The 27569-nt window shown below is 40.8% G+C and overlaps 1 protein-coding gene across 2 annotated transcripts in view; it reads right to left on the bottom strand.

Moving 5' to 3' along the window:
* The window catches only part of AFG2A (AFG2 AAA ATPase homolog A), a 189615-nt gene that overhangs the window by 112868 nt on the left and 49178 nt on the right, over positions 1-27569 (bottom strand). For both annotated transcript variants that reach the window (XM_068153982.1, XM_068153983.1), the window contains exon 14: positions 19542-19668. In XM_068153982.1, coding sequence (XP_068010083.1) covers positions 19542-19668 — 127 coding nt within the window. The remainder of the gene's footprint in view (positions 1-19541; positions 19669-27569) is intronic.

Below are 27569 nucleotides of genomic sequence, written 5' to 3'. Positions count from 1 at the left end.
CACATTTTCTTGAGTAAAACATCTCTTTCAGGCTTTACCATTTGCACAATTGGGCCATCCTGGAAGAGGTAAAATATCCTTTATTGCAGAAGCCAATGCCAGCCTTTACAGATCACCATATTTTTTTGCTGAAGAGTTTCAGGGCATGCAGAGCATTGGAGAAAATGAGGGCCTTCATAGGCTCTTTCCAGTCAAACAGGAGGGTGTTTTTCACCTGTTCCCAGCATGCTGCTACAGGTCAAAGGGTTGGAGTAGGATAGAGTTGAGCACAAATCAGGTGGGGACAGAGGGTCCACAGCAGCTGCCAGTGCCAGAGCCTTGTCTCTACTCTCAAGTAACCCAGTCTGTCATTGACAGGCATGTCACTTAGACACAGATCAAGAGCCACCTTACTCAGGAAACTTTAACTGCCACCATGTTAATCAAACATGGTTTACATCCTTGTGCAAAGCTGTCTGGGCAAGGTGCAAAGCAGATTGCAAGCATGGCCCAAATTCATCAGCAGTCACGTAGTGTGGCTTTGATCCCCTGAGCTATTCTAAAGGGGAGAAGGCTCCCTCACTGCATTTTCCTTCATGCCACAGCAGCTGTACACCACTAATGCCCATATAAGTTGAGCTGGTGCAAAACAGAACCTGTAAATAGTATCTAGGGTGCAGATAAGACTTAGAAAGGGTCATTTGCAAAATTACTCTTTTAGGGACCTCATAGATGTCAGTTTTGTGCATTTTAAGCCAATAAATAAAAAATGTAAACATTATAAGAGGACTTTCAATTCCTTAGCAGGAGTTAGATATTTTCTATCAATTTCAAAATTTCTGGAAAAAAATAATAAAATAATCCCTATTGCCTTTATCTCCAATCTTTTTCTCCTTCTCTAGAGACTGAACATAAATCTCAGAAATAACCAGAGGGTCAGTTCTGACCTGATCAGCTTTGGCCATCATAAGAACTTTGCAGTTCTACCACCACTATAGACAAAACTAGGACACAAAATCTGGTGAAAAACCTTATTTCCTAGGCTGCCTCATGGTCCCCTAATTTTTTGCAAGTGGCTTTATATGGGGCTAACAGATACAAGGAAAGTAGTACTTGCACTCACAGCTCAAGTTCATTCTGAAGCTTTCACTGCCTTTTAGCACAGACACATTCTGCAGGTTTGCTTCTCCTTATGACAGTATTTTAGGCTCCCCAGTAAAGCCCTACAGTCACAGAAAAGATTCCTTCCTGAAACTACAATTTTCTCCTTCTGGCTTAATAGAGCAAATTCAAGCCAGAATAACAAAAACTAAAGAAACATAACAATTGCATACCTGTCATTTAAAAATATATATTCTTAAGAGGCTTTAGGGGTATCATTTATGAAACACAAAGAGATTTCCTTCTTTAGCAGTGTTCCAACACATGACTCTTTCGTGCTTACTCCACGACATGAATATACTTGCCTACACTGCCAGCGAGGTATTTATACAAAGGCAACTCTTCAGAAACCTATTATTGTGAATACAAAACAGGAAGTACAGTAATACCACCAGTATATGTTAAATAATGCTTAGTATAAACTCTGCTCTTCAACTAATAAGCAGTGTTAACCCCTTTAGGGGAAAGGGAGAAGTGTGGACTGAAAATACTGACTCATGGTAGAATATTTTTCCCACAAGGTTTTTCTGTTTTGCTGGCTTGTTTTGGTTTGGAGGTCTTTTATCCCCTCCCCTCTTAATAGGGGGCAGAAGACAACTGAAGACAAAATTTGCAACATAAATGAGGGAGGAGAGGAGGAGAGGAGGAGAGGAGGAGAGGAGGAGAGGAGGAGAGGAGGAGAGGAGGAGAGGAGGAGAGGAGGAGAGGAGGAGAGGAGGAGAGGAGGAGAGGAGGAGAGGAGGAGAGGAGGAGAGGAGGAGAGGAGGAGAGGAGGAGAGGAGGAGAGGAGGAGAGGAGGAGAGGAGGAGAGGAGGAGAGGAGGAGAGGAGGAGAGGAGGAGAGGAGGAGAGGAGGAGAGGAGGAGAGGAGGAGAGGAGGAGAGGAGGAGAGGAGGAGAGGAGGAGAGGAGGAGAGGAGGAGAGGAGGAGAGGAGGAGAGGAGGAGAGGAGGAGGTTGAATTTTGAGGAAATGTAAAATGAAACAAAAAACCCACCCAACCAACAAAAAAGAAAATAGAATAAAAATAGAATATAGTAATGATGCTTTGCTGTCTGCAACTCCTTTCACTTCTTGTGTGTTCACTAACTAAGCCTTGCAACAACTATACTGTATGGAAGGTGCATCTTTAGGAAACCATTCCATCAACTATTCAATTACATCTGTCCTGAGGTCTTAAGTGTGACAATTATTAAGACCAGGAATTAATTAAAAGACCACATGATTCTGAATTTTCTTCAGCCAATCAGCTGGTATTCTACAAAATGGCATGATTAAAGTTAAAAATGAACAAAACCCTCCAACTTTCACATAAAATGTTTCAATAAGAATTAACCACTGTGAATTAGAGAAGTGTGTGTGTGGGGGGGGGGGTGTTATATAAAAAAATAAACTTATTCATAAACCCCACATTACTCCATGCTGGGAGAGACACTCCAGGCATAAAAGCAAAGCTCTTTCCTCACACATGTTGAATAAGAAAGTATTTCTAAATAGCCAGATTTCTAGAATGCAAGTGAGAAAACTTAATCACCAGTTTGTTCTTTTCAAAACATCCACAGCTGCAGTCACAAAAAAAAAATAAATTAAAACAAAATAAAAATAAAAATCAAGAGCTTCCCAAGTACAAAGGCCTGAAACAAAACCCACATGCAAACCCCAGATGGGCAGAAATCAAAGCTCCTCTTCTCTAAGGTCTGACAAACCTATATCTATTTACAAATGTGTAAGAACATCTCTTCCAACACAGCTCAGTCACACAGTGTCTCTCTCTCTCCCTCTCTCTCCACTTTCTCCTGCAGGCACCAGTGTTTTAGAATCTTCATGCACGCTAACAGATTGAACTTTGGTTTGACTGCCATCTGCTGATCCTATGTTTTGGGAACCTGAAAACTCGTTTATAAACATGTGCACCCAGCTTTCAGAATGCTCAGTGTTTTTCTTCCAGTTCTTGGTTAATAAAGAAATTTTGGAGCAGCGAAATTGGGAGCAAAGAGAATTGGTGATAACAGTTATTTATACTTAAACCAAGTATCCTCATCCCAGCAGGATGAGAGAAGTGATTCTGCCTCTCCACTCTGCTCTCATAAGACCTGACCCAGAATATGGCATCCAATTCTGGTGCCCCCAGCATAAGAGGGACATGGACCTGCTGGATTGGGTCCAGAGGAGGGTCACAAAGATGATCAGAAGGCTGGAGAACCTCCCCTGTGGGGACAGGCTGCAAGAGCTGGGGCAGTTAAGCCTGGAGAAAAGAAGGCTCCAGGAAGACCTTACAGCACCCTTTCAGGACCTGAAAGGGGCCTACAAGAAAGCCAGAAAGACTTTTTACAAGAGCTTGTAGTGATAGAAGGAGAGTGAATGAAGCTTGAGGAGGGTAGGTTCAGACTGGAGACTAGGAAGAAATTCTTTACAGGGAGAGTGGTTAGAAACTGGAATAGGTTGCCCAGAAAGGCTGGATGGAGCCTTGAGCGACCTGGTCGAGTGGAAGGTGTCCCTTGCCCATGACAGGGGGATTGGAACTAGATGATGTCTAAGGTCCCTTCCATGAGTCAATGAATCTGTGAAATTAGACCAAATGTCCTGCTATCTAGCATCCTTTAGCTCATGTTCAGAGAAACAAAGACAGAAGATGTAATAATTGTGTGGGCATAAGATGATGTGTGTAACACACAGGATCATTGCAATAGTAAGAAACAGAGAACCAGGTACAACAGCTACTCCTCAAAGAAAAGCAAAGCATATCTGAAGCAACTACATACAAAACCAAGGACAATATAAAGTAGTAATAGACAATCTTTATAGCCCTAGGCAAGGGGCTTTATGACCAATCCATTTTGCAACAAAAATATTTTGTACTGTGTAAAGTCTTTGTTTCAATGCACCCCAAATGAACGAGCACACACACACACAAAATCACATTCACTTTCAGGACCCTCACATTTTGCTGCCTTCTTTCCTTCAAGACAGCATATACTTCATGAAGTACAGAAATGATGGAATCGAGGTGTGAACACAATCAAACCTCCCTGTTTCTTTGTAAGTGACCATACCATGGATGAGGACAGAACATTAAGTGCTTTATTCTCCTGTTCCATATAGAAATAGCTGTCCTGGTAAAAACAGCTTTAGCTTGTGTAAGTCACAATAGGTGACTGAGCAGCCTGCTCATGTGCAGGAAGTTATCTCAGGGCACCAGGACCATCTGGCTGAGAAAATACCCAGTTAATTTCCACTCCCTCCCTCATCTTTGATGAGCCTGGGGATCTATTACACCTCACTTTTCTCCTTCTCAATTTGTTCCTTCAACAAAGCTGTAGTTCTTTCATTCATTACATAAGAAAAAAACAGGAGAAAACCCAAGTAATTATATTTATATAATTATTATATAAATGTATTATATAAAATACTTATATAAGCAGACTGTTAAAACCCAAAGGGTTTAGAATTTTCAAAACAATGGCTGTTTCAGGCCAGTTTGCATCCATGGTATATTTCTGCTTAATCAGATACTAGCTTCAGTGACTTTTTTCTAGTTCCTAGAACTCCACTTCTGCAAACATTCAAACACATGCTTATCTTTAAAGTAAAGCCTATGCATAAATGATTCTAGCATTGGAAACAAAAGCAGTCTTCAGCTTATGAGAAAAGAAAACAGTTACAAAGGCCTGAGCACGGACTGAAGGAGTTCCAGCAGACCTACCAAAGCTCCAGGTTAAGATCTTTTGTATCAGTATTTTTATGAGACTAAGATCCACGTGAATACAAACTAAACCCATGGAAATCTTACCACACATAAAACCCAAACCAGCCAACCAAGAACAGGCTACCACTTGAATGATGTGTTTGGACTTTTCCACAAGCCCAAAACTTTGGGTGGCACGCCAGGTATACAAACTCAGGTAATCTGAATCAAACCACAACTTCTATTCTCTTAGAACAGCACCCATTATAATCATTTATTTTAAAATATATTCAGTGTCTCAGAAGTTTAATGGTTCCAATTAATAGCTTTCCTCCTCCAAGAACTTGCATTATTTGTGTTCTGTCACAGCACTGCTGGCAGATTACGTCAATAAATGCCTTTGTTGTGGAAATGTGTCTGCTTAAACAGTTTCTCCATTTGTGATGTGGCATCTTTTGTGAAACACACTCTATTTTCACATGCACAACAAAGAACAGATTCCTCTTCTCTGCAACACCTGTAAATGACCCTGTACAAATCCTGCAAATTATCTAGGACCTTCAGTGGTGGCTTTTTTCATTTTCTTGCTGTCTGCTCTGAATAAAGGTAACCCAAAAAGAGTAAACACAAGACTTTCCCTTCAGCCATAATTCTGAAACCTCTTCAGACACAGTGGGGTTGCACAGTCACAGCAGAGGGAAGAATTTTGTCCTCTGCAAATGTTAATGGGCAATTTTCTTGAGAAGCAGTGACAGGACAGCATCTAATGCCTCAGTTACAATGCCTACAGTACTCAGTTATTTTTCATGGTTTCCATGACTATTACAAGCACTACTCTTCATGAGGCACAGAGGTCTTCAAGAAGCAGGGGCCACTCTTCCACAGGGACTACAACAACCATAATTGCAGCAAGGAGCACAACCTATTTTCGCTTCACATCAACTCTTTGCACTCTTGCAGCCCTTGACTACACTTTGTCTGGAGAGAAGGCAGACAGTTGAAGCAATATCACAAACACCTGCCTGTTGGTGTGTCAAGTCTACATTCTGATAGCAAAATGCACACATGGGTAAGACAAAAAACTCTCCTAGTTATTTTCCAAACAACAGAAGTATATTACTCAGCACATACCAATAGTGCTCATACCTTCATATGATAAGACATACCTTCAATTAAAAAAGTTAACTGTTTATCTTGATTTCTGTTGCACAGATACAAATCCTTAGTTAAGAGTAATATCCTCTGTACCAAATCTTTCTGGGTATAGGGTAAGTTTTGCACTCTAACTCTTCTGAAAAATGCACTAAGTACAGGCATGGAAACTCAGAGGAGCACAAGGAATAGGAATCAATGAGGAAATCCAGGGTGAAGCCAGTTACATTTCCTCACACCCACTCAATTATCATCATTAGCACATGAAGACAACAGAGGAGCTCAGATATCAGATCAAAATGGTACTTAAACACTAAAACAGGTAATTAAGGACTTTTACACACTTCAGTTTTAAATGTAGGAAAGCCTGGTGTTCCGATTTTACATTTTAAAAGAGCTCATTTTATAAGCTAGCACTTACATTCCTTAATACAACTGAAATAAATGGCCATTTCATAAGTGCAGTACCATGTTCCAAGGTGTGTGTTTGCCAGTTACACACACCTCATCTGCTGACTGATGAACACACATACACCCTGGCATGTGTTCTTGCTTACATAGCTCACGTGCCTCCCTGTTAAGTCATGGAATAAGACTTTCCTTGCAAAGCAGCTAATGCTGCCCCTTCTTGCTCAGTGACCTCTGCAGAAAATATTCACTGCTAAGAAAAACAACTTCTGAAACAACAGTTAAGCTATCTTAACTTCACTCTCTTAGTCTGCAGGACCCAGCTCTGTGATAGCCCCCATTTTCTGTACCACTGTCAGGCATGTGTTTTCCCCAGACTGGGTTGCATTCAGAACTTTTCTGCATGCACTGCTGCCCGCTGCAAAGGCAGAGTCCTCCCCACAGATGTCTTTGTCCATACTAGCTAGTTACACCCAGTAACTGCCTGTTTCACTGCCTTCCGCTTTATGAAAAGATGGGCATGTTAATCCTCTCCATACAATGGGAAAGTACAGTCTGGTATGGAGATGACCTTCTTTTAAGAATGAGTGTTCTCCTTAAAAAAAAAAACAAAACCCATAATATTTTTTCCCCTTTTGATTTGCTTCTACTTGCTTATTTTGAATAAATGCTGACTAGTGCACAATAGCTCTAACAGCAAGGCAAGCTTTGTACAAAACAATAGATTGCTCAGCCTGCTGGAAGCCAATCTGTGATTTTTTTAATATTTTGGTTTGTTTGTTTTTACCCTTAATCACAGGACTTAATTCCACAACACCAGGACCTGCAGTTCACCTATCATGGTCATTTCTGGCAAGACATAGTAAAACCAGTGCCATGCTTATGGTTCCTCTGCCTTTCCCTTTCAGAACCAATGTACAACAGTGCAAAAGAATTCAAATTTTCCTAAGCTCATTATATTGTGTGATGCTTTATCTCTCATTCTTCTGTTTTCAATAAGAGTCCAACTGTGCTTGTCAGGATCTGTCTATAGATAACAGCATGTACTGGCAGGGTATGGGCCTTTCCTGTGTTACCTTTCTATTGCGACACAATACAGACCCCTTCATCTCAGCTATTTTTCCTCTATAAAATTTGCATCTCCTTTATGAGGCCTAATACCAAAGAAATGATGTCATACAGGAGCCATAATTTCTGATGATAGTTATTCAAAGCAATGAGGATAGAGACTGAGGGTAAAGAACACTTCAAGACTCTCAGGAGACTTAGGAATTGGATAACATTCAGGGGAAGTAAACACAAAGCAGTGAACATGGGAAATTCAAACTTCATACACAAACGAATGGGCCGTGAGATGAATCACTACCACTTCTTGTGTTAATAGACAGTGATGAAAACTTGAGCTCCGTTCTTGGCAGCAGTCAAAAAAGCAGATCAATTGTTAAAAATTCAGAACCACTAATAAAAGAGTACAGATCAAAACAGAAAGCATCATTATGCACCCATACAAACCCAGGTTGCACCCACACCTTGGATACTGTATGCAGTACTGATTGGTCCCTTTCTCTCAGAAAGGATATAATAGATCTGGAAAAGGTTCAGAGAAGGGCAGCAAGGATGAGCAAAGGCATAAACCAGTTTCTGTTTAAGGAACAGCTGGTTCTCCTTTCATTCTGCATAGAACCACCTCGTTCACTTGCTCCACTTATTAAGAAGCTAACATTTTATTATTTTAAAGAAGAAATTACATAGTATTTCAGCAAAGAAGAAAGGTGTGAACCAGAGAAATGTAAAGTTTCAGGTTTAAACATCAAGTGGTTTTAGAACCACCTGTTTTGCCAAAATACAGAGAACAGGAATATGGAACAGGGGCACAAAGGCATGAATTGGCATGAAAAGCAAAGCATCATTCTTCTTTAATTCCTGAGAGGGTGTGAAAAAATTATCATCAGCTCTGTTCAGAAACAGGTTCTGAAGTGCCCACAAAGTCGTTTGGGGTTTTGACTTGTCCATGAAATGTGAATGAGAAAGTCACAGCAGTGTTGTACTTCATCCTGTGAAGTGAGAGCCACTGAATTTGCCTTGCCACCTCTCAGCAGCGTTTGAGAAGGTAACACAAGAGGTGACACCAAAGTACTCACACACAGGCCACAATGCATAAGCCAGCTATGGCTGCAGCATAAATATCACAATGTTCTAAGAGGTTTATTTACCTTCATACTCTGTTAGTTCTCGGTCACTGTGCCTCCACCTGAGAAAAAAATCCAGCGTCATTGGTACAAGTTCTGACATCTTTTCCTATCATCCTGACAACCCAGATCCCAAAGAGTTCTAAAAGCAAAACTCCCTGTACAGGAAATAACAAAGTGGATGGGGAAGAAGGAAAAACCATAGAGGGACAGGTTTGGAACAGGTTGTTATACAGAGTTACAGCTATTGATGTGAGGTAACAGAGAAAAGACATCAGTGGTATCAGTGTAACTTGGACAGACATTATTGATTTCATAACAGATTTTTCTGTTTCCTAAAATTTACTATTTTTTTTTAAATGGTGGAATTTTAACTTTGAGTGAGGCTATTAATGGCAAAATGGAACACACATCCTATCTGAAGCAATACCTAGCAAAACCAGAGAAGCTTGTTTTTAAGTTTAAAAGAGGTAATACAAAGCAAGAACTGTCAGTTCCATGTGATACCCAGAATTAAAGGACAGTTCCCAAAAATCACATTTATCAGCACCTGACAGGGAAAGGTAATTTCAGAGGAGGCTGTAGGCAGCAACCAAAATGCAGTTATAAAGCATGAAAAAAGCACAATTAAGAGCAGGCTTTTTCCAGATCTTTCCTGTACATCTGGTACATGCTTCTTTGTAGCACAAAGCTTTATTTGCCATGGAGGGAATACACTTACACTTAAAACAAAGGAAAATTAACTACACCCTGTTTAATTAAATTTCTCAACTAAGAACATTAAACAGGCATAACCCCCAAAAAGAAGCAGTCACAAGATCTCTACACCTTCTGAGTCCTGCCAGCCTTTGGCACCACTCAATCAAAACAGTCATTGGATTTTCAGACCCTTCTCTCCCAATCAGCTTCAAATACCTTGTAGCCTACATGTTTTTCTAGGTTATCCCAAAAATCAAGCAAACTGTTGTGATTCTGAGCCAGCTCCTACAGTTCTATATACATCAAATCATTCAGAGCTTCAAACAAGTTTCTTTTACTAAATTACATTGGCATATGGAACCCTGAGGTACTCCCGTGACCTAAATAGTCATCCACCTAGTTTCCATTGTTCAGAGATGTTAATGTCTCATTTGGACATGAATGGAGAGCTCTGGCTTTCTGCTCCTGCATAACAATCTTTCCACAAAACTTATGGAAATTACATGTTATGAATCAATGACCTCCAGATTGACCCTTTTCTGTTATGCTACATTATTATAGGACTGCCTTCATTTAGCTTGATGTTGAGGACCTTTTTTAATAACCAACATCTTACAGAAAGAACCTGTTTTTCCTGAACAAAGTTATTATCTTTCATTGTTGTATGTACTGCACATTAATGGTATTTCTACCATTAAGTTTTCAGCACTGATGGAGCAAATAAAATGTAAAATTAGGCCTCCTTCAACACAAACACACACAAAAAAAGAAACCAGCAGAAATTCTGCATGTGACATCCTATTTTTCCTTCTCCCCATGGAGATTTCACAAACAAAAATTGTGGTCTTAATCACCTGAATGGACTAATGAGGACATCTAATATCCTTAAGAACATCAAACAAATTATTACTAATATCCTTACTGAGAAATAAGGACATATCAGTTAATCTCCAGATTCAACAGCTCTTCAGAGACCTTTACTAACGCAGCGAGCTTGATCCCATTCCAACTTGCTCATTATAAAGCTCTGAGGTTCAGCAGTTTTTTTAAATCTAAAGCTGAAAGTGAAGAGGTCACCACCTCCAAGTGCACAACCAAACAGTGAAACTGTACACCAGCCACCTCACCCTCCCGAGCTGCACTCCGTTATGATCGATGCTAAACAAGTGGTACAATGCTGGGCTTTCTCTTTCACCATGACTTCCATTCCTACTTAAACAGCTTCTACCTTATTAGGGGAAAGATAAGCATCAACACTTAATATAGAAGTCACTCAACATTTTACATTATAAGATCATGCATTTATTAGCTTATGGTACTCTGAGCTCTGACCTCCTTGTCCTTTCCAAGCTGGCTGGCTGCCTTCCACTGATTTGTTTTGTAATGTTCCAGTCAAAACATCTCAGCTGTTGCATGAGGAGGAGACCAGGCAAAATGTCACTATTTGCCATTGAAAAAAACAACCCCTAATTAAAAAAAATTATTTCACCCTAACATTTGGAGGAAGGTCTTGAGATCTGGCCACATTAAAAGGCCTAGAAACACCTCAATTTGAAAAAGCTTTTTGATGTTTCTTGACATTTTGCAGAAATGTTTCCAAGTTTTTACCAATGAAAGACTGATCCTAGCAAAGCTGAAGAAATCTGCAGGCCACGCTGGATCTAGGTTCCCAAAATGACAGCAGGACAATTACCTCTCCTCTTATCTGAGTGACTTGAATCTAGTCATGCAGGAGGAGGAAATAGAGGACACCAGAAATTACTCCAAAAGGAGAAACTTCTTTACTTTGAGGGTGGTGGAGCACTGGAACAGGATGCCCAGAGAGATTGTGGAGTCTCCTCTGAAAGTATTCAAAACCCACCCGGACATGTTCCTGTGAAACCTGCTCAAGGCATACGTGCATTAGCAGGGGCACTGGACTAGAAGATCTCCAGAGGTCTCTTCCAATCCCCACCATTCTATGATTCTATGAAAAAGCCTGATATGAGAAGTAGACACATTGAAAGCCGAGAGTATGGGTGCTGGGGCAAAACTCATGCTCATTAAGAAGGGACTCTAGATGTGGGAGCCTGGGATGAAAAAGAGGACTGGGGAACCCTGGCTGGGCAGAAATATAACCAGTGAGAAGTCCAAGCAGTGGGAAAAGGAGTTGATGCCAACAGAGCAGTAAGACTAGATACGGAGGTTAGATAAATACCAGATGAAGACATAGGAAACACAGACCAAGAGGATACTGCATAACAAGAGCAGGCTAACTAAAGAGGGAGAAACCATCAATGAAAGAATATAAAGGAGTTATTCTTATGGGAAGAAATGCTAGTACTGAAAAAGTAATTCATCTACCCATTCTTGTGCTGTCAGAAAATATCCTGGACAAAAGGCTGGTAAATATCCTGGTAAAAGGCTCATTCCTGCATAGCAGACCCCACAAAGAAGAGCAAAGATGTTCATTATAATTGACAATTTACAAGTTATTCCAAGCAAACAAATTTTTTCTGGCAGATTTAGAGAGTCCTGCTGATAACCAGGAAGATCACAGTATGACACCACATGATGCAATCTGGATGCTTCCCCCTGAAACTAGTACATGTTCATCTGATTTTAAACAGTGCAAATCAAAGCCCTCAAAAGTAAGGAACTGTATTGATGTAATTAAAGTGAAGGCAATCTTAATGAATTGTAAAAATTATTTTCTAAATTAATGTAATTTAATTAATCATGCACAATGAATTCCTCTTTAATTAAGGTAATTAAAGATTGTGTTACCATGCATGTGCCCAAAGAATGAATTAAGATTGCACACATAATCTTACCTATGGCAGTCCCTAACTCACAGGTACCAAATAGAACTTTGTCTATAATGCTATTTTGATGTGGTGTACACAAAGAACTATGTAGGAACTGTGCCTCGTGCACCCACAAAGAGGGAAGCCAGGCAGAAGACCAACTGTAAAGCAAGCCCTAAATGTGTCCATGGCTACAGCCCTAGTGCCATAATTGCAGCTGTTTCTCTAGCTTCTGCAGCTCACAGTACTACACTAACATCCTTCCAGTGTCACTCCCACAAATATTTATAACCCATGACTTTTTGGAATGGCTCTTCCTTAACTGTAATCACTACCCTAATAAAGCTTACTAGATATAAGACGACTCACGCCACACAACATGCAGAGTGTGGAACACACCTTGCTGTGCCCTGTTTATCTGCCATAAAGCCCAGCATTCCCAATCACAAGCCCCCAAGGCCCTAATAGCTCCTGAGGATGCTTCCATGGGAACCAAGCCAAGCCACACATCTTTGGAGAGCTGCTCAGCTGCACCCTCCCTACAAAACCCAAACACTGACACGAAATGAAAGGAGCAAATTGAGAGGATTTAGAAGGAAAAGGTTATCATCACATAGACCGTTCTCAAGTAACTCGAGTAGGAAGTGAAACCTTGTACCATTAAAGCACACATGAGTTGCAGCAAAGGTACATGAAACTTTGTCATAAAATCAGTGTTACTTCTCTAGATAAAGTTGCTTGCCTTGTGCACCAAACCCACATGAAGAATAGAGCTGATCTAACCCAACATCTGGAAATTTATACTCAGTCTACAAGTACTGTTCAAACGCACCTCATTTTGAGAGGCACAATTCATTTTAAGCCCATATATTGCCCTGTTATCTAAAAAATACAGTGTTGTATCCCTCTTGCTGTTAAAAACAAACCAGAAAAGCCCACCTGATATTACAGTCACAGTCTCTGAACTGAGGGATGGTATTTACACAACAAATATGAACCTGACAGCCGTCTGAATTCCCTACTTCGCTCATCATCCACAGGCCTTCCAACACACTCTGTTCCTCATCTGGACTTTGTGAGTCTAGGAGGTGTAGGTAAGAACAAACTTTGGCCCTTGCCCTTCACTTTCCCATTTTTGTACCTTTCCAAATGAAATAAATACACTTTGATACCTTCAAGAAAGTTTCCTGGCATCTGTTACAGGGAAGTTTATGAAGGTGCTGGTGACACTAACACTAACCTGACTGAGTTGATGTAGGGAATGCTTTCTGTTACAAAGAGTAAGAGCAGGCACATTTACTTTCCTCTTCTATTTGAAGTAAAAAGATTTTTCCATACATTGTTTGGATGTATGTTTTCACAAATAAAATAAAGCCAACTTACCCTGGGCCTATAGGATATCTGTCAAAGGAGAAAATATGCAGCCCAGCAAGTTTTCCCTCCAACCCTTCTTTTCAGGCAAGTAATAAATCTTGAGTGAAAAAGTTACTGTGCTCGTCAGCTGTCACCACCAAGATTTTGTTTTTTAAAACTGTAGCAGCCTTAAGGCTGATTTACTACTCAGCCCTCCACACTCTGACAATTGAATAGTTGGAGACAAAAATCACTATTGCACACCTGGAAATATTTTATTTGCTGTACTCATGAGAAAACAAAGTTTTCATCAGTGAGGAAGGAGGAGGGGGAAGGGAGAGAGCGAGCTTCAGGTGAATCTTAGAAGTTCCTGGCATGAAGAGAAACGTCATACATATGTACATGAGTAGCAAAACCACCTCTGCATGTGGAGTGGTCAGGCTCTTGAGGGACGATGGATCCACTGTGTAATCCAGCCTCAAATCATCAACTTGGAAGCGTTGGCCAGTGAACACTGAGCAGTGCTCATCAACTAGGTCTATTCAGTGATTTCAGTTTGGCAAGTGGAAAGAATGTGTGAGAACTTCGAAATCAGTTCAGAGTGAATCTTTTGCTTTTTCTGGTTTTTTTTCAGTAAGCTCTTAATCACCCTCATGTGTAACCATCCGATATTAGTAAAGGCAGAATTAGACCTCTGAGGAACAGCTACTTTCCAGAACACCTCTTTGCCCTAGTAAAAGTCTCAAGTTTAGCAAGATTAAGGGTAAAAATCCAAACACATAGCAGAGAAAACCAGCTGATGGAAAATGCGATGGTGCCAAGCCTGTGAAACTATTTTAGACTATCAGATCCTCTTTTCAGTGGCACATAGTTTGATGCCATTTTCCCCTACAGCTTCATTTTCTGAACATTTATTCCATGCTCCAGAACAATCTTGTCTTCAAAAGAAATCCTACATCTTCTGTTATTTCAAAGAGCCATATTTGCACCTGGGCAAAATGATGTAAGTACTCTAGGTGCTGGCTGAGTGAAAGAGACCAACAAAATCTCACTCTTCATTTTTAATCTCAGGTCATTTCAGCATTTCAGCAATGTGGAGAGACAGAACAAAGGCATTTATGTTCTTTGATTGCTACTCTGAAATCTTTCTCATCTCTTCTATTCTTGTGATACCTACAAAGCCCATCCACAAATGAAGACTGATTTCAGTTTTATGACATCAGATATGGAGGGCATTTCAGCAACTTATTTGTTAATTACCTCCACCAGTCCCAAGGCTGGACTTCATTATCCAGTAACCAAGGAGTGCCAAATTAAGTACATACAAAGACTTCACTCTAACTAGTGTTTAGTCAGTACTGATTTATTCAACTGTCACACAATACTGTGCCAAGCAGTAAGTGCCCCAACATCATCACCTTCTAAAAATCACCTAGCCTTGTACCCCATCATCTAAATCTGGATGAAATTTACACAGAAGCAATGCTGAGAAATGACAGCCAGAAGAATATCCCCTTCCTTTGCACATATTCTATCACTGCAAGGCCAAGGGAAACTTGCCTGCTCATCCCTGAGCCAAATCCAATACAGAGCAGAATGAAAAGCAAGGTATTTACATCACTTCTTCCAGAGTTCTACAGCACTTCAGCAGAGGTGGGAACTTCTTTCAGGCACAGCTTGATTAGGGGGTTTCCCACCTCAGTACTAGAGACAAAAAACAGTTACAAATAATCAAAGTTCTTCACAATTCCATGTACCACTCTATGTATGTTCACATACCTAAAGTACAAGGGAGTGGTTTGGTGAGAAGACAGAGCCAGGCACTTCTCAGAGGCAGACAGCAGTCACAAGTTACAGCAAGCTGGACTGTTAGATCTAAGGAAAAAAATAATAAAATCTTCCCCTTGGAGGTGGTCAAACAGCACAGCAGGTACCCAGAGGCTGTGAAATCTCCATCCTTGGAAACACTCAAAGCTCTCCTGCACCAGTCTTGACTGACCTCACCTAACACTGAATTTGGCTCTGCAGGAGGCCAGAAGACCCTGAAGGCTCCTACCAATGGAGAATATTTTACAATCTTTGATCAAACAGGGGAGTGGACGGTGTCACACAGGGAAATGCAGCTCATGGCTGATGGATTATGTGGCTTGTAACTCAACAGTCCTGCACTAGATTTGGGAAAACTGAAATCCTGCCAAGTCAAAGCTGCAACATAGGAAGAACCTTTAGTAAGATGTATCTGACCAAAACAGAAATCACAAATAGATGAAGATGTAAACAGGAAAATATATTAAGTGGTAGTGAGTTCAGTTTGTATAGCTGCTTCTGACTGCTAACTGTGCTTGTAGCATCACCTGCTTTATAACAGCACATACACATTTCCAGCCAATAATGAATAAACATACATGATTCTTTTCTAATCCTTTTAACTTGTAAAACTGCAAGCCTAAACATTTGATTTTTTTCCCATAAGCCTTCAAAAAGACAGAACCTTGATGTTTTTAAAGAGGAAAGATTATTTACTTTTGCTGCAGGCAAAAAATTGAAGATGTCTTTACTGATTCTGCCAAATAGCTCCATCATGCATCTTTTATTCTCATCAAATCAAGACATTTGAAGGTTGTCCTATAGTGACATAGTAATCAATATTTTGAGGGTCAGATCAACTTGATAAACCTCTGTTTGACTTCTCTCTCCAAAAGACTCCTCCAAATCCAAATGAACCATGTAGAAAGTGTGTTTTACTCCCTAGGCAATTGCTAGGCAATTGCTAGGAAGAATGTGTGATGCAGTTTGATTTTATTTAGGTAAGCAGGACAAGCCAGTTGTATCCACATGGTTCTAAACTGAGTAGTGGTTAATACATTGAAGCCAACAGAGTTTATTTAAGGAACAGCAAAACTTGCAGATGAAGGAAGAGAAGCTGGAAGAGGAAGAAAACGAGGAGAAAGACTAAGAAGGAAAGAGGTTTGTAAAAAAGCAAATTAGATGTGCAAAAGGAGGCAGAAAAATCCTCTGCACTGGCACAATACAGAGAGCAGATGCTCTTATACCACACACAAGATGCTGCAAAACTGGGAGCCAAGCCCTCCCGTACTAACGAAGCATGCCTGAGAATTCAGCCCCTCAGTATTTGATGCACCAGGATAGTTTCTGGTTTAAACTACACTGAAGCCCCTGAACACAGACAAAATCCAGACCATCATCAATCTAGAGACAATGGGCAACGCTGACAGTGCAGCATCTCATTAATCTTCATTTGTCCTAGCACATCCTGTCATTCTTACGCAAACAGCATACTTGAGGATACGTCTTTTCTGCACCCCACGATAAGGAGAAGTGAGGCTGTCAGGAGCACCAGGATGTCATCCTATACCACAGGCCATCACTTCACTCAGCGCCTCGTGTTTTACATCACAGCTAATGTGTTTGACATTCAAATATGACCCAGCAGGAGGTAAAACTATCTGATGCCACAGCAACAGCATCTTGCTTCCTGTGCTAAAACATTCACCGAGATCCCTGGGGATCTGACAGTCTCTCTGCCTTCACTGTACCCTTGTTAATGGAGATTGAAACACTGCTTAAGAATGGAAAAAGCTATCTGCACGGGCAGGTAATGATAGCAATTCTCCCTCCTCACCCAAGAGACAAGTCTGGTACTCAAAGGCTAGGAAAACCGGTTCCACTGAAAAAAAGAGATAAAGAACACCTAAACCTTGAGGAGCTGGTCTACATTTTCTTCCATGGAAGTCTGTCAGACTACACCTGGAACGCTTGTCCACATATTTGTCTGAACAGAATATTTATTTCAAGCTAAGTAAACTGTACACAGTGTTCACAATATTTTATGTGAGATTTGTGGAGGTGAGTGATCTCCCATTAAGCCAGGTAACACATGGGAAAATACAGACAAGCTTTGAGGTGTCTGCAACTCCATAAAGTTACAGCAAAATATTTTAGGTGTTAAAACAAAACAAAACAAACCCCAAGAAACCCCCACTCCTGAGTAAGTCACCAAACACAAAAATCATTTTTACTATTACTGCTCATCAATTCTTCTTCTAGAATGAAGAATAGGAGGGAAGATTATACCATTATTACTGACTCAGAGTGTTTTGCTTCTGTATCAGTTTCAAAGAATGTTCAGAACATCTTGTTCCAGGATATTTCCCTTCCAAGAGAAAACACTTTCTGTATCACACATGGCTGAAAACAGTACATCCTGGTCCTGTTTTCTTATGAAAACCAGAATCTGCCCCAAAGTACTTCCAGCATCACATGAATGGGATGCAAAGTAGTTAAGTGGTAAAAACATGGGACACAACTTAAGGTTGGAATAATATTTCAATACAATTGTGACATCTTAAGAGAAATCATCTTATTAACAGACATTTGTAACAAGTCAAAGCAAGTTCACCATTAAACATAATTTTATAAAGTCTGACTCAGAACCTACTCATGACCCAAAAGCAACACACCACACTGTGTGCAGGGATGCTCAGGGGAATACCCTTATACCTGGCAGTCCAACGTGCTGTTTTCAAATTACAAAAGGTTCACCTTCACATATCTGTCACTTCAGAAGCAGTCACATAAATGATTTTGTAAGCATGTAAATTTTCCCCTTGTCCTCTTGATAGACACCCTTATGAAAAGTCCCTCTCCAGCATTCCTGTAGGATCCCTTCAGGTATTAGAAGGCAGCTAGAAGGTTTCCCTTAAGTCTTCTCTTCTCTAGGCTGAAAAACCCTAACTCTCTTCAGCCTACCCTCATAGCAGAGGTGTTCCAGTTCTCAGATCAGATTTGTGGCCCTCCTCTGGACTCACTCCAACAGCTCTGTGTTCTTCTTATGCTGGGGACATCAGAACTGCTCCAGTATTTGAGGTGGGGGTCTCACAAGAGCAAAGGGAATCACACAATTTGCTGCTGTGGGGGACACTGCTTTGTGCAACATTTTCCTTTCCATTTAGAGTCAAGGCCATCAGCTTTACTTGTGAGAGTAAAACCTAAGATATGTTATCAACTAAACACAACTGTGCTGCGAGTTCTTAAAAGTTCACCACCCCAATAAAATTCAGATGCACAAAAGATGTCAAATTTTTACCCTTTTACTCCTTGCCTAAGCAGGCACACAGTAAGCTCTAAGTAAGTCTTTGTCAGAACACCACCAGCTGTGTGGCTTCCTCCAGTTCAAAAGGGAAGAGGCCGTGTTCTGGGGCCAAAATACAAGTTTTTTTTCTCAGGACATAATGTCTATAGTGTGTATTTCACGTGTGCCTGAATGCTCCAAGACAAACAGAAAAGACTATTCCAGAAAAAGGTTAAAATGGGAGAACATGTTAACATTAAAAATATGTAAGAAACTTACAAGAAACCCTAGAAAAGGACCAGGAAAAATAAAGTTCATTAATTTGTCATCAAATTCATGAATGTTGCAAAGATGAAAAGTTGTGGAATGAAGAACCCAACCAGCAACACAAAATGTATCTTAAAGGAAATCACTGCAGACTGTAGTGCACTTAGCTGAGAGACAGCAGAGGTAGACAGTTTGGAAGAGGATTTTCTAGAGGGCTGTTAAGTTGGTTTTGTGTTTGGAGTTTTTCTGCTACAACCCTTCCAGTTTTCACAAACTTCAAATGTTCTTGTTGCTCCAGCAGAGCTGCCAAAGGATCTAAGGAGGAACTGCACTGTTTACAGTTGGAAGCCTCAGTGCTGGCAGAAGCCTAATGGCACCAAGGAGATATTTAATCTTTTGAGAGGAAGTAACTAATGAAACCAACAAACTCCAGCAAAATCCTGCATAAACAAACACAACAGAAGCAAAAACCACAGAAGCTGTTTGACAGAAGTGTTGTTGCACAAGTTCAATGAGCTTGGTTTAAGGAAAATTTATTCTAGGAAACAGATACTCAAGATTATCACAAAACATTTTGTTTCTCTTACAAATACTGTACGTGGGGGTGGGGAACCAAGGGATATAATCCTTTGCCTTGCCTTCATTTTCAATTTCAACTCTTAATCATGTAAATTGATTAGACACCAGTTTGGAAAGTAAAAGAAAATGCAATTATACCACAATCTGGTCTTCTGAAGAGAACAGGATATCTACGACAGTGCATCTACTCGTACCTTGTCTATCATGTCCGGTCTGTTTGTAGCTGCCAAAATTGTCACGTCCTTCAGCTGTTCTATCCCATCCATTTCCGTTAGCAACTGAGCCAAGACACGGTCTGCTACATTTCCAGCACCTGAAGAGCTGATTTAAAGAAAGAAAAAGGGGGGGGGGGGGGGAAAGAAGGTCACAGCATTAGGTTAATCTTTTCTCTTCATTCTTTCTGATTTTTATTTTCACTTTCAATCCCTGAAACAGCATCAGCCATATGAAGTCAGTAAAAGCAAATCAGAGAATTAGTCCTTCAAAAGGAGGACTAATTGGCAATAAAGCAATTGAAGGGTTGTTTTTTTTTTAACTTACTGCCCTGCTATGCAGGCTGTAAAGCATTTAACACAATGTGGATGTCTGGAATAAACATTTTTAAGATAACTGAATCCATGTAGCTTCTCTACTACTTAGGTAAACTCATTTTTAGCAAGTGAGTGCTTAGACCACCCTAGGCAGTATTAAACAAATTAGGCAGTTATGTGTTTTGCAGAGTTGCTCTACAGTTTTATGTTCTCCCCTTTAAATGAGAATAAATTGAGTGTTGACCAACTGCCTCATAATATCATTGTCAGCCCCTTTACTCAGATGATTTTCCAGATACCAAGGGGAAAAAAACCAACACTGAAAACCAGAAAACCTCGAGTTTTGCAATCACCAATACATGAGAAACCTAAACAGACAAGGCATGAACTATTCTAGGCATTTATGGGTTTTAGATTGGAATTAACTCTGGTAACCATGAAGTTCATAGAAAATTTGCTCAGATTGCTGAGTTATATGCAACAAAAAACATTATAAACAATCTTAATACTATTATAAAAATACAAGTGAATTATTTTCATTAAGGCTTTTAATATTTTAAGAAGAATAACCAAATTAAGTACTACCTTCTTCCTGGGCAATTCTTTGACACAAAAATATGTGTGCATAGACGTGTGTGTGCATATGCTCACACATGTAAGAAAGAACACAGAAAAGGAAGCCATTGCATAAATCAAATCAAGAGACCAATTATAGACTGTGATAAATAATACATCTCATGAACAGCTGTATTCTTCATAATATCCTTCTAATTTTGCATATAGAGGTTTTATTTCTGAAACATCATAAAAATAGCTGACTGCTCACTACATAATTATTTTATAAAGCTCCTAGACCCAGTAGATACTAGGACCATACACAGGTAACTGTACACACTCCTATGCTGGTAGATGCACTACACAGGACTCTGTGTGTGTGTATATATATATTCTTTGGAGCATTCAGCTCTATATAAACAGGGTGGGCCAGGGCATGCACAGCCAGCAGCTTGTCCCAAAAGTTCCTTCACCTGCATAGTGGCAGGGAAGCAGTATGGGGATTATAAAAATGGTACTGAAAATATGGGGTTTATCCTCCTTTGCCAAAAATTAGGATTCCTGCTCTTGGCACACACCAAAAGCCTTGCTGTTTTCAACACAACCTTCACTTGCAGATGCTACACACACACCTACAATTCAGGTACCTGAGAGGGGGCTACAAGAAAGCCAGAAAGAGACTTTTTACATGGGCTCGTAGAGATAGGACAAGAGAGAATGGCTTTAGGTTTGAGGAAGGTAGATGTAGACTAGATGTTAGGAAGAAATTACAGCGAAGGTCTAAGACACTGGAACAGATTGCCCAGGGAGGTTGCAGACCTCTTGGAGGTGTTCAAGGCCAGACTGGATGAGGCCTTGAGCAACCTGATCTAGGGGAAGATGTCCCTGCCCATAGCAGGGGCATTGGAACTAGATAATCTTTAAGGTCGCTTCCAACCTAAGCCATTCTATGAACCTAAGAACTTCCTTCGTCAACAGGGCTGCTCTTCCAGGGCTATTCCTCCCACTGCTATACATGGGAGGGCTTCATTTCTCTACCCTTAAAGAGGCATCTTCTTAATAAATTAAAAAAATAAATCTACATAGGATTAAGAGAATTATTTTAATCTCCTATTATTTCACAGTATCACTAAGGTTGGGAGAGACCTCAAAGATCATCGAGTCCAACTTGTTGCCACAGACCTCATGACTAGACCATGGCACCAAGTGCCACGTCCAAAAGGACATTTGAATGTCCTTTTCCAAAAGTACTCTTAACTGTTGACATAGAGAGGCACCTCCACACACAAATGCTGTATGATTATCCTGCTGAACATTAGTTTCCAAGAAGAAATACTAGATGTTAAAATATAAGCACTCCAATTATTCCCAACAGATAGAGAATACACACATGTAACTGCACAATTAGGCACATGCATTGTTGCAGCACTGCTATCCACCACCATCACTCCTGCAAACATAGTGCTTCCTACATGTCCCAGAGCAACAGTAATGATCCCAACCCTGCTGCACAAATTTCCTCCAAAATTCTACAACTTTCCTATGCTACAATAAGTTCTCTAATTTTCCAGAGTGAAGCAGTTAACTTATCAGACCTGATCTGGGAAATATCGTTGAGAAGCTATAATAAATGTTGGCTAACACAATACTTAGTTTGCTAAGAAATATTAGAGAAGGGATTTGGGTTAGCCAGCCATCAGCTATTTGGTTTGCTGCAGCCACATTAGAAATTCCCAAGTAATATTAGAGTGTTTCCAGTGTACCCGTGGGTCATGGTCCCAGTGACTTACAGAGGGCTGAACATGATAAAACACTTCAGGTGTTGGACAAGGATAGTAAATGCTTTTCGAAGGGCACAGAGCTCAAAGGAAATGAAAATCAACTTTGTAACATAAGCTAGTCTCAGCAGGGATCTGGGCCTCCCATCTTGCAAAAGTTTCACATTTACTCAGCTTTATACCCAATAGACTACACAGAAGAAAAAGCTAAGCAAAATAAAACAAACATTCTTGTAAGAGTGGAACCAAACTATTAGCATTATATGAGATGATCTGAAGTGAGAAGTCTTTGGGGGGGATGCTAAGCTGTTGGTTTTAAAGAAATGAGGAAGTGCTTGGTTTTGAAGTGAGGTGGCTAGTATGGATGTTACAGCTTTCCCCAATATAAGCATTTCTCTTTAAAGCTTTAGACTGAAAAAAGAATAATTAAAAAAGTGAAAGAAGTTTTTATTCTAAAGAACCTCCACAGTGTTGCAGGGGAACATACACTGCAAGGACTTTCATGATGTCTACAACTACCTGAAAGGAGGATGTAGCCAGGAGGGGCTTGGTCTCTTCTCCCAGACAATCAGTACCAGAACAAGAGGACACAGTCTCAAGCTGCACCAGGGGAAGTTTAGGCTGGAGGTGAGGAGAAAATTCTTCACAGAGAGAGTTGTTAGCCGTTGGAATGTGCTGCCCAGGGAGGTGGTGGAGTCACCGTCCCTGGAGGTGTTCAAGAGGGGATTGGACGTGGCACTTGGTGCCATGGTTTAGTAGTCTTGGGTGACAGGTTGGACTTGATCTTTGAGGTCTTTTTCAACCTTATTGATTCTATTCTATTCAATTAGGGCATAGTCAGAAAACTGCAGTTAAGTAATGACTGACAGCATGATACTGCTCAAACAAGGCAGGGAGGTACAACTACACTGATGGGGCTTTATTGTTATCTGCTAAAAGCCAAGTAAAGAACTTTTAAAACCATGTAGGCAAAAAAAAACCATCAACAATAAAAGCAGTATCAAATGAAGAGGTGTCCGAGACCTCCAACACCAGGAATTTCCAGTCTCAGTGCTTTTATTTACACAGGTCACTAAGCTGTCATATGCTGCACCATTTTTAGCACGGCTCGCAGCAAATTAGCTGTTGGCTTACCCAGGACGGCCCATGAGCAGCTTGGGCAGGCACAGGTTTACAGGGAGAGATCTCTTTAGCAGCTGCTGGGAGCTGCATCAGAGCCACACCATGTGCTCCAAGAGCTCCAGTGCTGCCCAAGCTGTTAATCTGAAGGGTGACACACAAGTATGCGTTTTTCCATTTTCCCATGATTTCCCAGCAAAGGTTTCAAATTAACACAGGCGACATTCATTAAGGCTGCCCAGGCTTTTGACGCAAACGGCAGCCAGAGAAACAAATTATGATTAACCCTCCAGTCCCACGGAGGCACTGCCAAAACCAACTTCCAGCCAACGGGTTGGCTTGGCTCCCCCCTCCACCTGACCTCCGCACGTTGATGTCATCATCACAACCGCATGGAAATAGTCCTCAAAAGGCACATCCTGGTACAAACCAATTTCCTGTCAACACGCCACCTGCAAATCCAGGCAGTCAGAATTAAGCCCCTCACACAATCCAGGCAGGGCCATGTGTGCAGGGGTGTGCCTATGCAGGAGTCATGTCCCACCCAGAAATACCTCGAACGTCCAAACAAAAAATGTGTGAGGAGAGGAGCCTGGCTGCTCCACAAGGGCCTGAGAATTTCGAGTAATCACCTGTGTTTCCCTAATGGAATACATCAGTCTGTAGGCTGTGTGGTATTTTAATCTTTTTGACAACCCCTCTTTCTTTAAAATCCTCAATGAAGGAGCTTTACATGCAAAAAAAGGTCTTTGCTTTCTAGTTGATTTCATTAGTTTGAGCCACATATCCTCCTCAATGTGCTATTTCAGCTAAACCTCCAAGTTACCTAGTTGCAGATCAAGCACACATGCACTCCTGCACAGACACCTGACCTGACCATCAGAGGAACTTCCTCAACAGCAAAAAGCCTGTCAGGTAAGACTATCCAAGGACCAAAGTAGACTATTGAAGGCAAATATAGAAAACAAAACCCAGCTTTGGTATTTTATTTGAGCTAAAGGCACCTCCAGTTAACATTTTGACAGAATAAAACATGCATTCTGAAGTGTACCAGAGCTTCACACTGAATCTGAACAATCTGAAACAATTCTGATCTTGTATAGCAGGTGAGGGCTCTCCATAGCACCTTTTCCAATCTAATTTGGCCTATTCCAATGACTGTTCTAACCAGCTGTTCTCCTTGAACATCTTAAACTACTCTCATACTTCTTCCTGGGGATATAAAAGTAATTGCAGCCTGATTCTATCACTGCATGAAGAAGTACATACAGTTCACTAGCTCATATAGTTCTTCAAGCCAAGATTTTGTTTCCAGACACAACCAGATGCATGAAGTCATCAGATTCAAATCTGTTACCCTTCTTCCTATAAGCAAAACAGCAACTTCATTTTGTATATTTTTACTTATTTAACTTCCTTTTCTTCTTCCTCCTCCCTCTTATAAAACAGACTTTTTTAATATTTGAAAACAAAGTGACTGTGGTTCCCATCGTGATGAGTTTTGCTAAGCATCACTACTCAGAGCTAATTCAAATGTACACTTGCATCATCTGGCAACCTAGAATGCATCTGAAGCAAGAGGAATCAATGTTTCTTCTGAACACCAAATGTCATAGTCAGTGGAAAACGTATTTCAGTCTCAATCACCAATTAATCCTCTAAAGGAGAACAAGTGACTCTCCATCCCACCACTGACTTCAGTGGCATTGAAGCCTGTCTGAACAGCTTAGCTTCAGAATCAGGACCTTAATTTAGTTATTCCACTGCTGACCTGTAGATGTGGAAATGCAGGAAATACTCACCCAGTATCACTCTGAGCACTCTTAAATTCACAGCAACTGTTGAAACTAGAAAACCAGAAGGAAGGGAAGTCCGGGAGGGCCTCTCTCCTGAAAAGCACCACTTCTGCACAGATGACCCTCCCTCAGGAAGACCCATGGGGTCAAAGAGGCAGGCCCCAGGAGAAGCATCCAGGATAAATTACTGCAGAGGGATTAATCTCCACACAGCTGAAATCTATAATGCAGGTTTTGTGAGAGGGGAGTACAGCCCTCCTTTTCCAACAAGTCCTATCAGGCAAGATTTACACAGAGATAAATGCCAGGTTTATTCTTATTTTCCCCTAACAAAAGAGTTGCAAATCATAACCAAAATGTATGGATTTCAGAAACACTTGTGGACACGATATCATCTCAAACAATTGTTTCACTGAAATCTCTGGAAACCATTTCCTATCAAAACAAATGTTAAACTCATTGACATGACAAAATGGTTGGTATCAAAAAATTAATACAGGTTTTGAAGTAGATCTTTCTGGCAGAACTCTCTGCTTCTCTACAGAGCACTGAGGTAAAAGGTTCCTGAAATACCGAAGCCCCCTGCCAGCATGCTCCCACGCAAGAGTCGCCTCGCTCGCACTGTCTGAAGGGTTTTTATTGGGGCTGACATTTCTGTCAGGGCTTTGCAGGGGTAACCTGTCAGCAAGGAGCACCTGCCAAGTCCATCTCTTCAGCCCAGCTGCCGTGATCGTAATTAACTGTCACACTGTTTTATTTCCTTCCCTCACAAACTGTGGTGAAATACAGCTTTGGCAGGTCAAGGTTTTCCACAGCAGTAGGAAAAAAAATAAAAGTCATCTACTCCAACAGCATTACCAGAAAAAAATAATAATTGTAGCATCTTCCCAGTTATCAGATTTCACCCACAAATCCTATCGGTGGGACATTGTGTCCAGCAGAACAGACATTGCCATGCCAGTTAGAAAAAGCAGGCTCTTCCACACGGATACACTCTGTTGAAACATTAGATACAAGAATACTCTGACTGAATTGAAGATAGCAGAGCAGGCCCTTATGTTAGCTTTGAACTTAGGGAATCTACAAGACAGCCTGGAAGGGACTTTTTACAAGGGTTTGTAGTGACAGTATAAAAGGGAAGAGCTTTCAGCTTGAGGAGGGTAGATTTAAACCTGGTATTAGAAAGAAACACTTTACAGAAAGCATGGTGAGACACTGGAACAGGTTGCCCATGCAAGTTGTGGATGTCTCCTCCCTGGAGGCATCAAGGCCAGATTGGACTGGGCCTTGAGCAACCTGGTCCAATGGAATGAGCCTGCCTATGCAGGGGGTTGGAACTAGATGATCTTTCCAACATAAACCACTCTATGAATCTATGAATTTTATTTCCCTTGCAGTACCTTCCAAAATCCAGACATTACTAAAAACACAAGTCTTACAGTGACATGCATGCTTACATAAGCAGCACAATATCACTGTTTTTCCCCTTGAGCAGTTTTCTTTCTCCCCTCAAAACCACACCACCTTTTACATCACCTATTATTTCTGCTTACAAGCATGAATCCCTTTTAGAGCTGCAAAACTGTCACCTGCTGTTACTGATTCCTCTATGTACACACACAGAATAAAAGAGGTATTTCATAAAAACACAGCAAGCTAGGCCTAAGCAACTGGCACATTTATGGTACAGTTTATATGCACATTATTAATTCAGACCACTTCAGATACTCCAGCCTAGGAGAGATGTACAACATGCAAATCCTGTATGTTATCACTTAAATATTTTGGCTATTCATTAAAATAATAAAACAAACCTTCTTCAGTGCTAAGATAAGAAACACTCCCCACAGCAGGGAGTTTTCCTGCCTGTGTCATCAGAAAAAATCCAAAAGGAGATAATCCTAAGCCCTTCCCTCCATCAGCACACTATAATTAGATGCTGTCATATTCTGTACACACCTGTACCAGCTATTACACATTACATTGTCTCACATCTTCCCTGCTTCCTCAAGAGCAAAATTCACATAGTACAGAAGAGAAATTTCCAGAGAAAACCTGGACAAGTCTGGGAAGTTCAGCAGCTGGGTAGAACATTTATCTTTATAGAATCATAGAATCAATAAGGTTGGAAAAGACCTCCAAGATCATCAAGTCCAACCTGTCACCCAACACCTCATGACTACTAAACCACAGCACCAAGGGCCACGTCCAATGCCCTCTTGAACACCTCCAGGGTGGTGACTCCACCACCGCCCTGGGCAGCCCATTCCAAAGGCTAACAATTCTCTCTGTGAAGAACTTTCTCCTCACCTCGAGCCTAAACTTCCCCTGGTGCAGCTTGAGGCTGTGTCCTCTTGCTCTTACCTCTAGGCCAAAATGGTGTTTTGCCAACTGTGGATGCACCAAGGGCAGTTTGTGTCATTTGGTCTTTAAGGCATTAGAAA

The sequence above is a fragment of the Melanerpes formicivorus genome, unplaced genomic scaffold, assembly GCF_026170545.1.
Source record: "Melanerpes formicivorus ecotype bairdi unplaced genomic scaffold, bMelFor1.0.p_v2 SCAF_27, whole genome shotgun sequence".
In the NCBI taxonomy this organism is placed as follows: domain Eukaryota; kingdom Metazoa; phylum Chordata; class Aves; order Piciformes; family Picidae; genus Melanerpes; species Melanerpes formicivorus.
The sequence above is the reverse complement of the archived record's forward strand: the minus strand, read 5'-3'. Positions and strand labels throughout refer to the sequence as shown.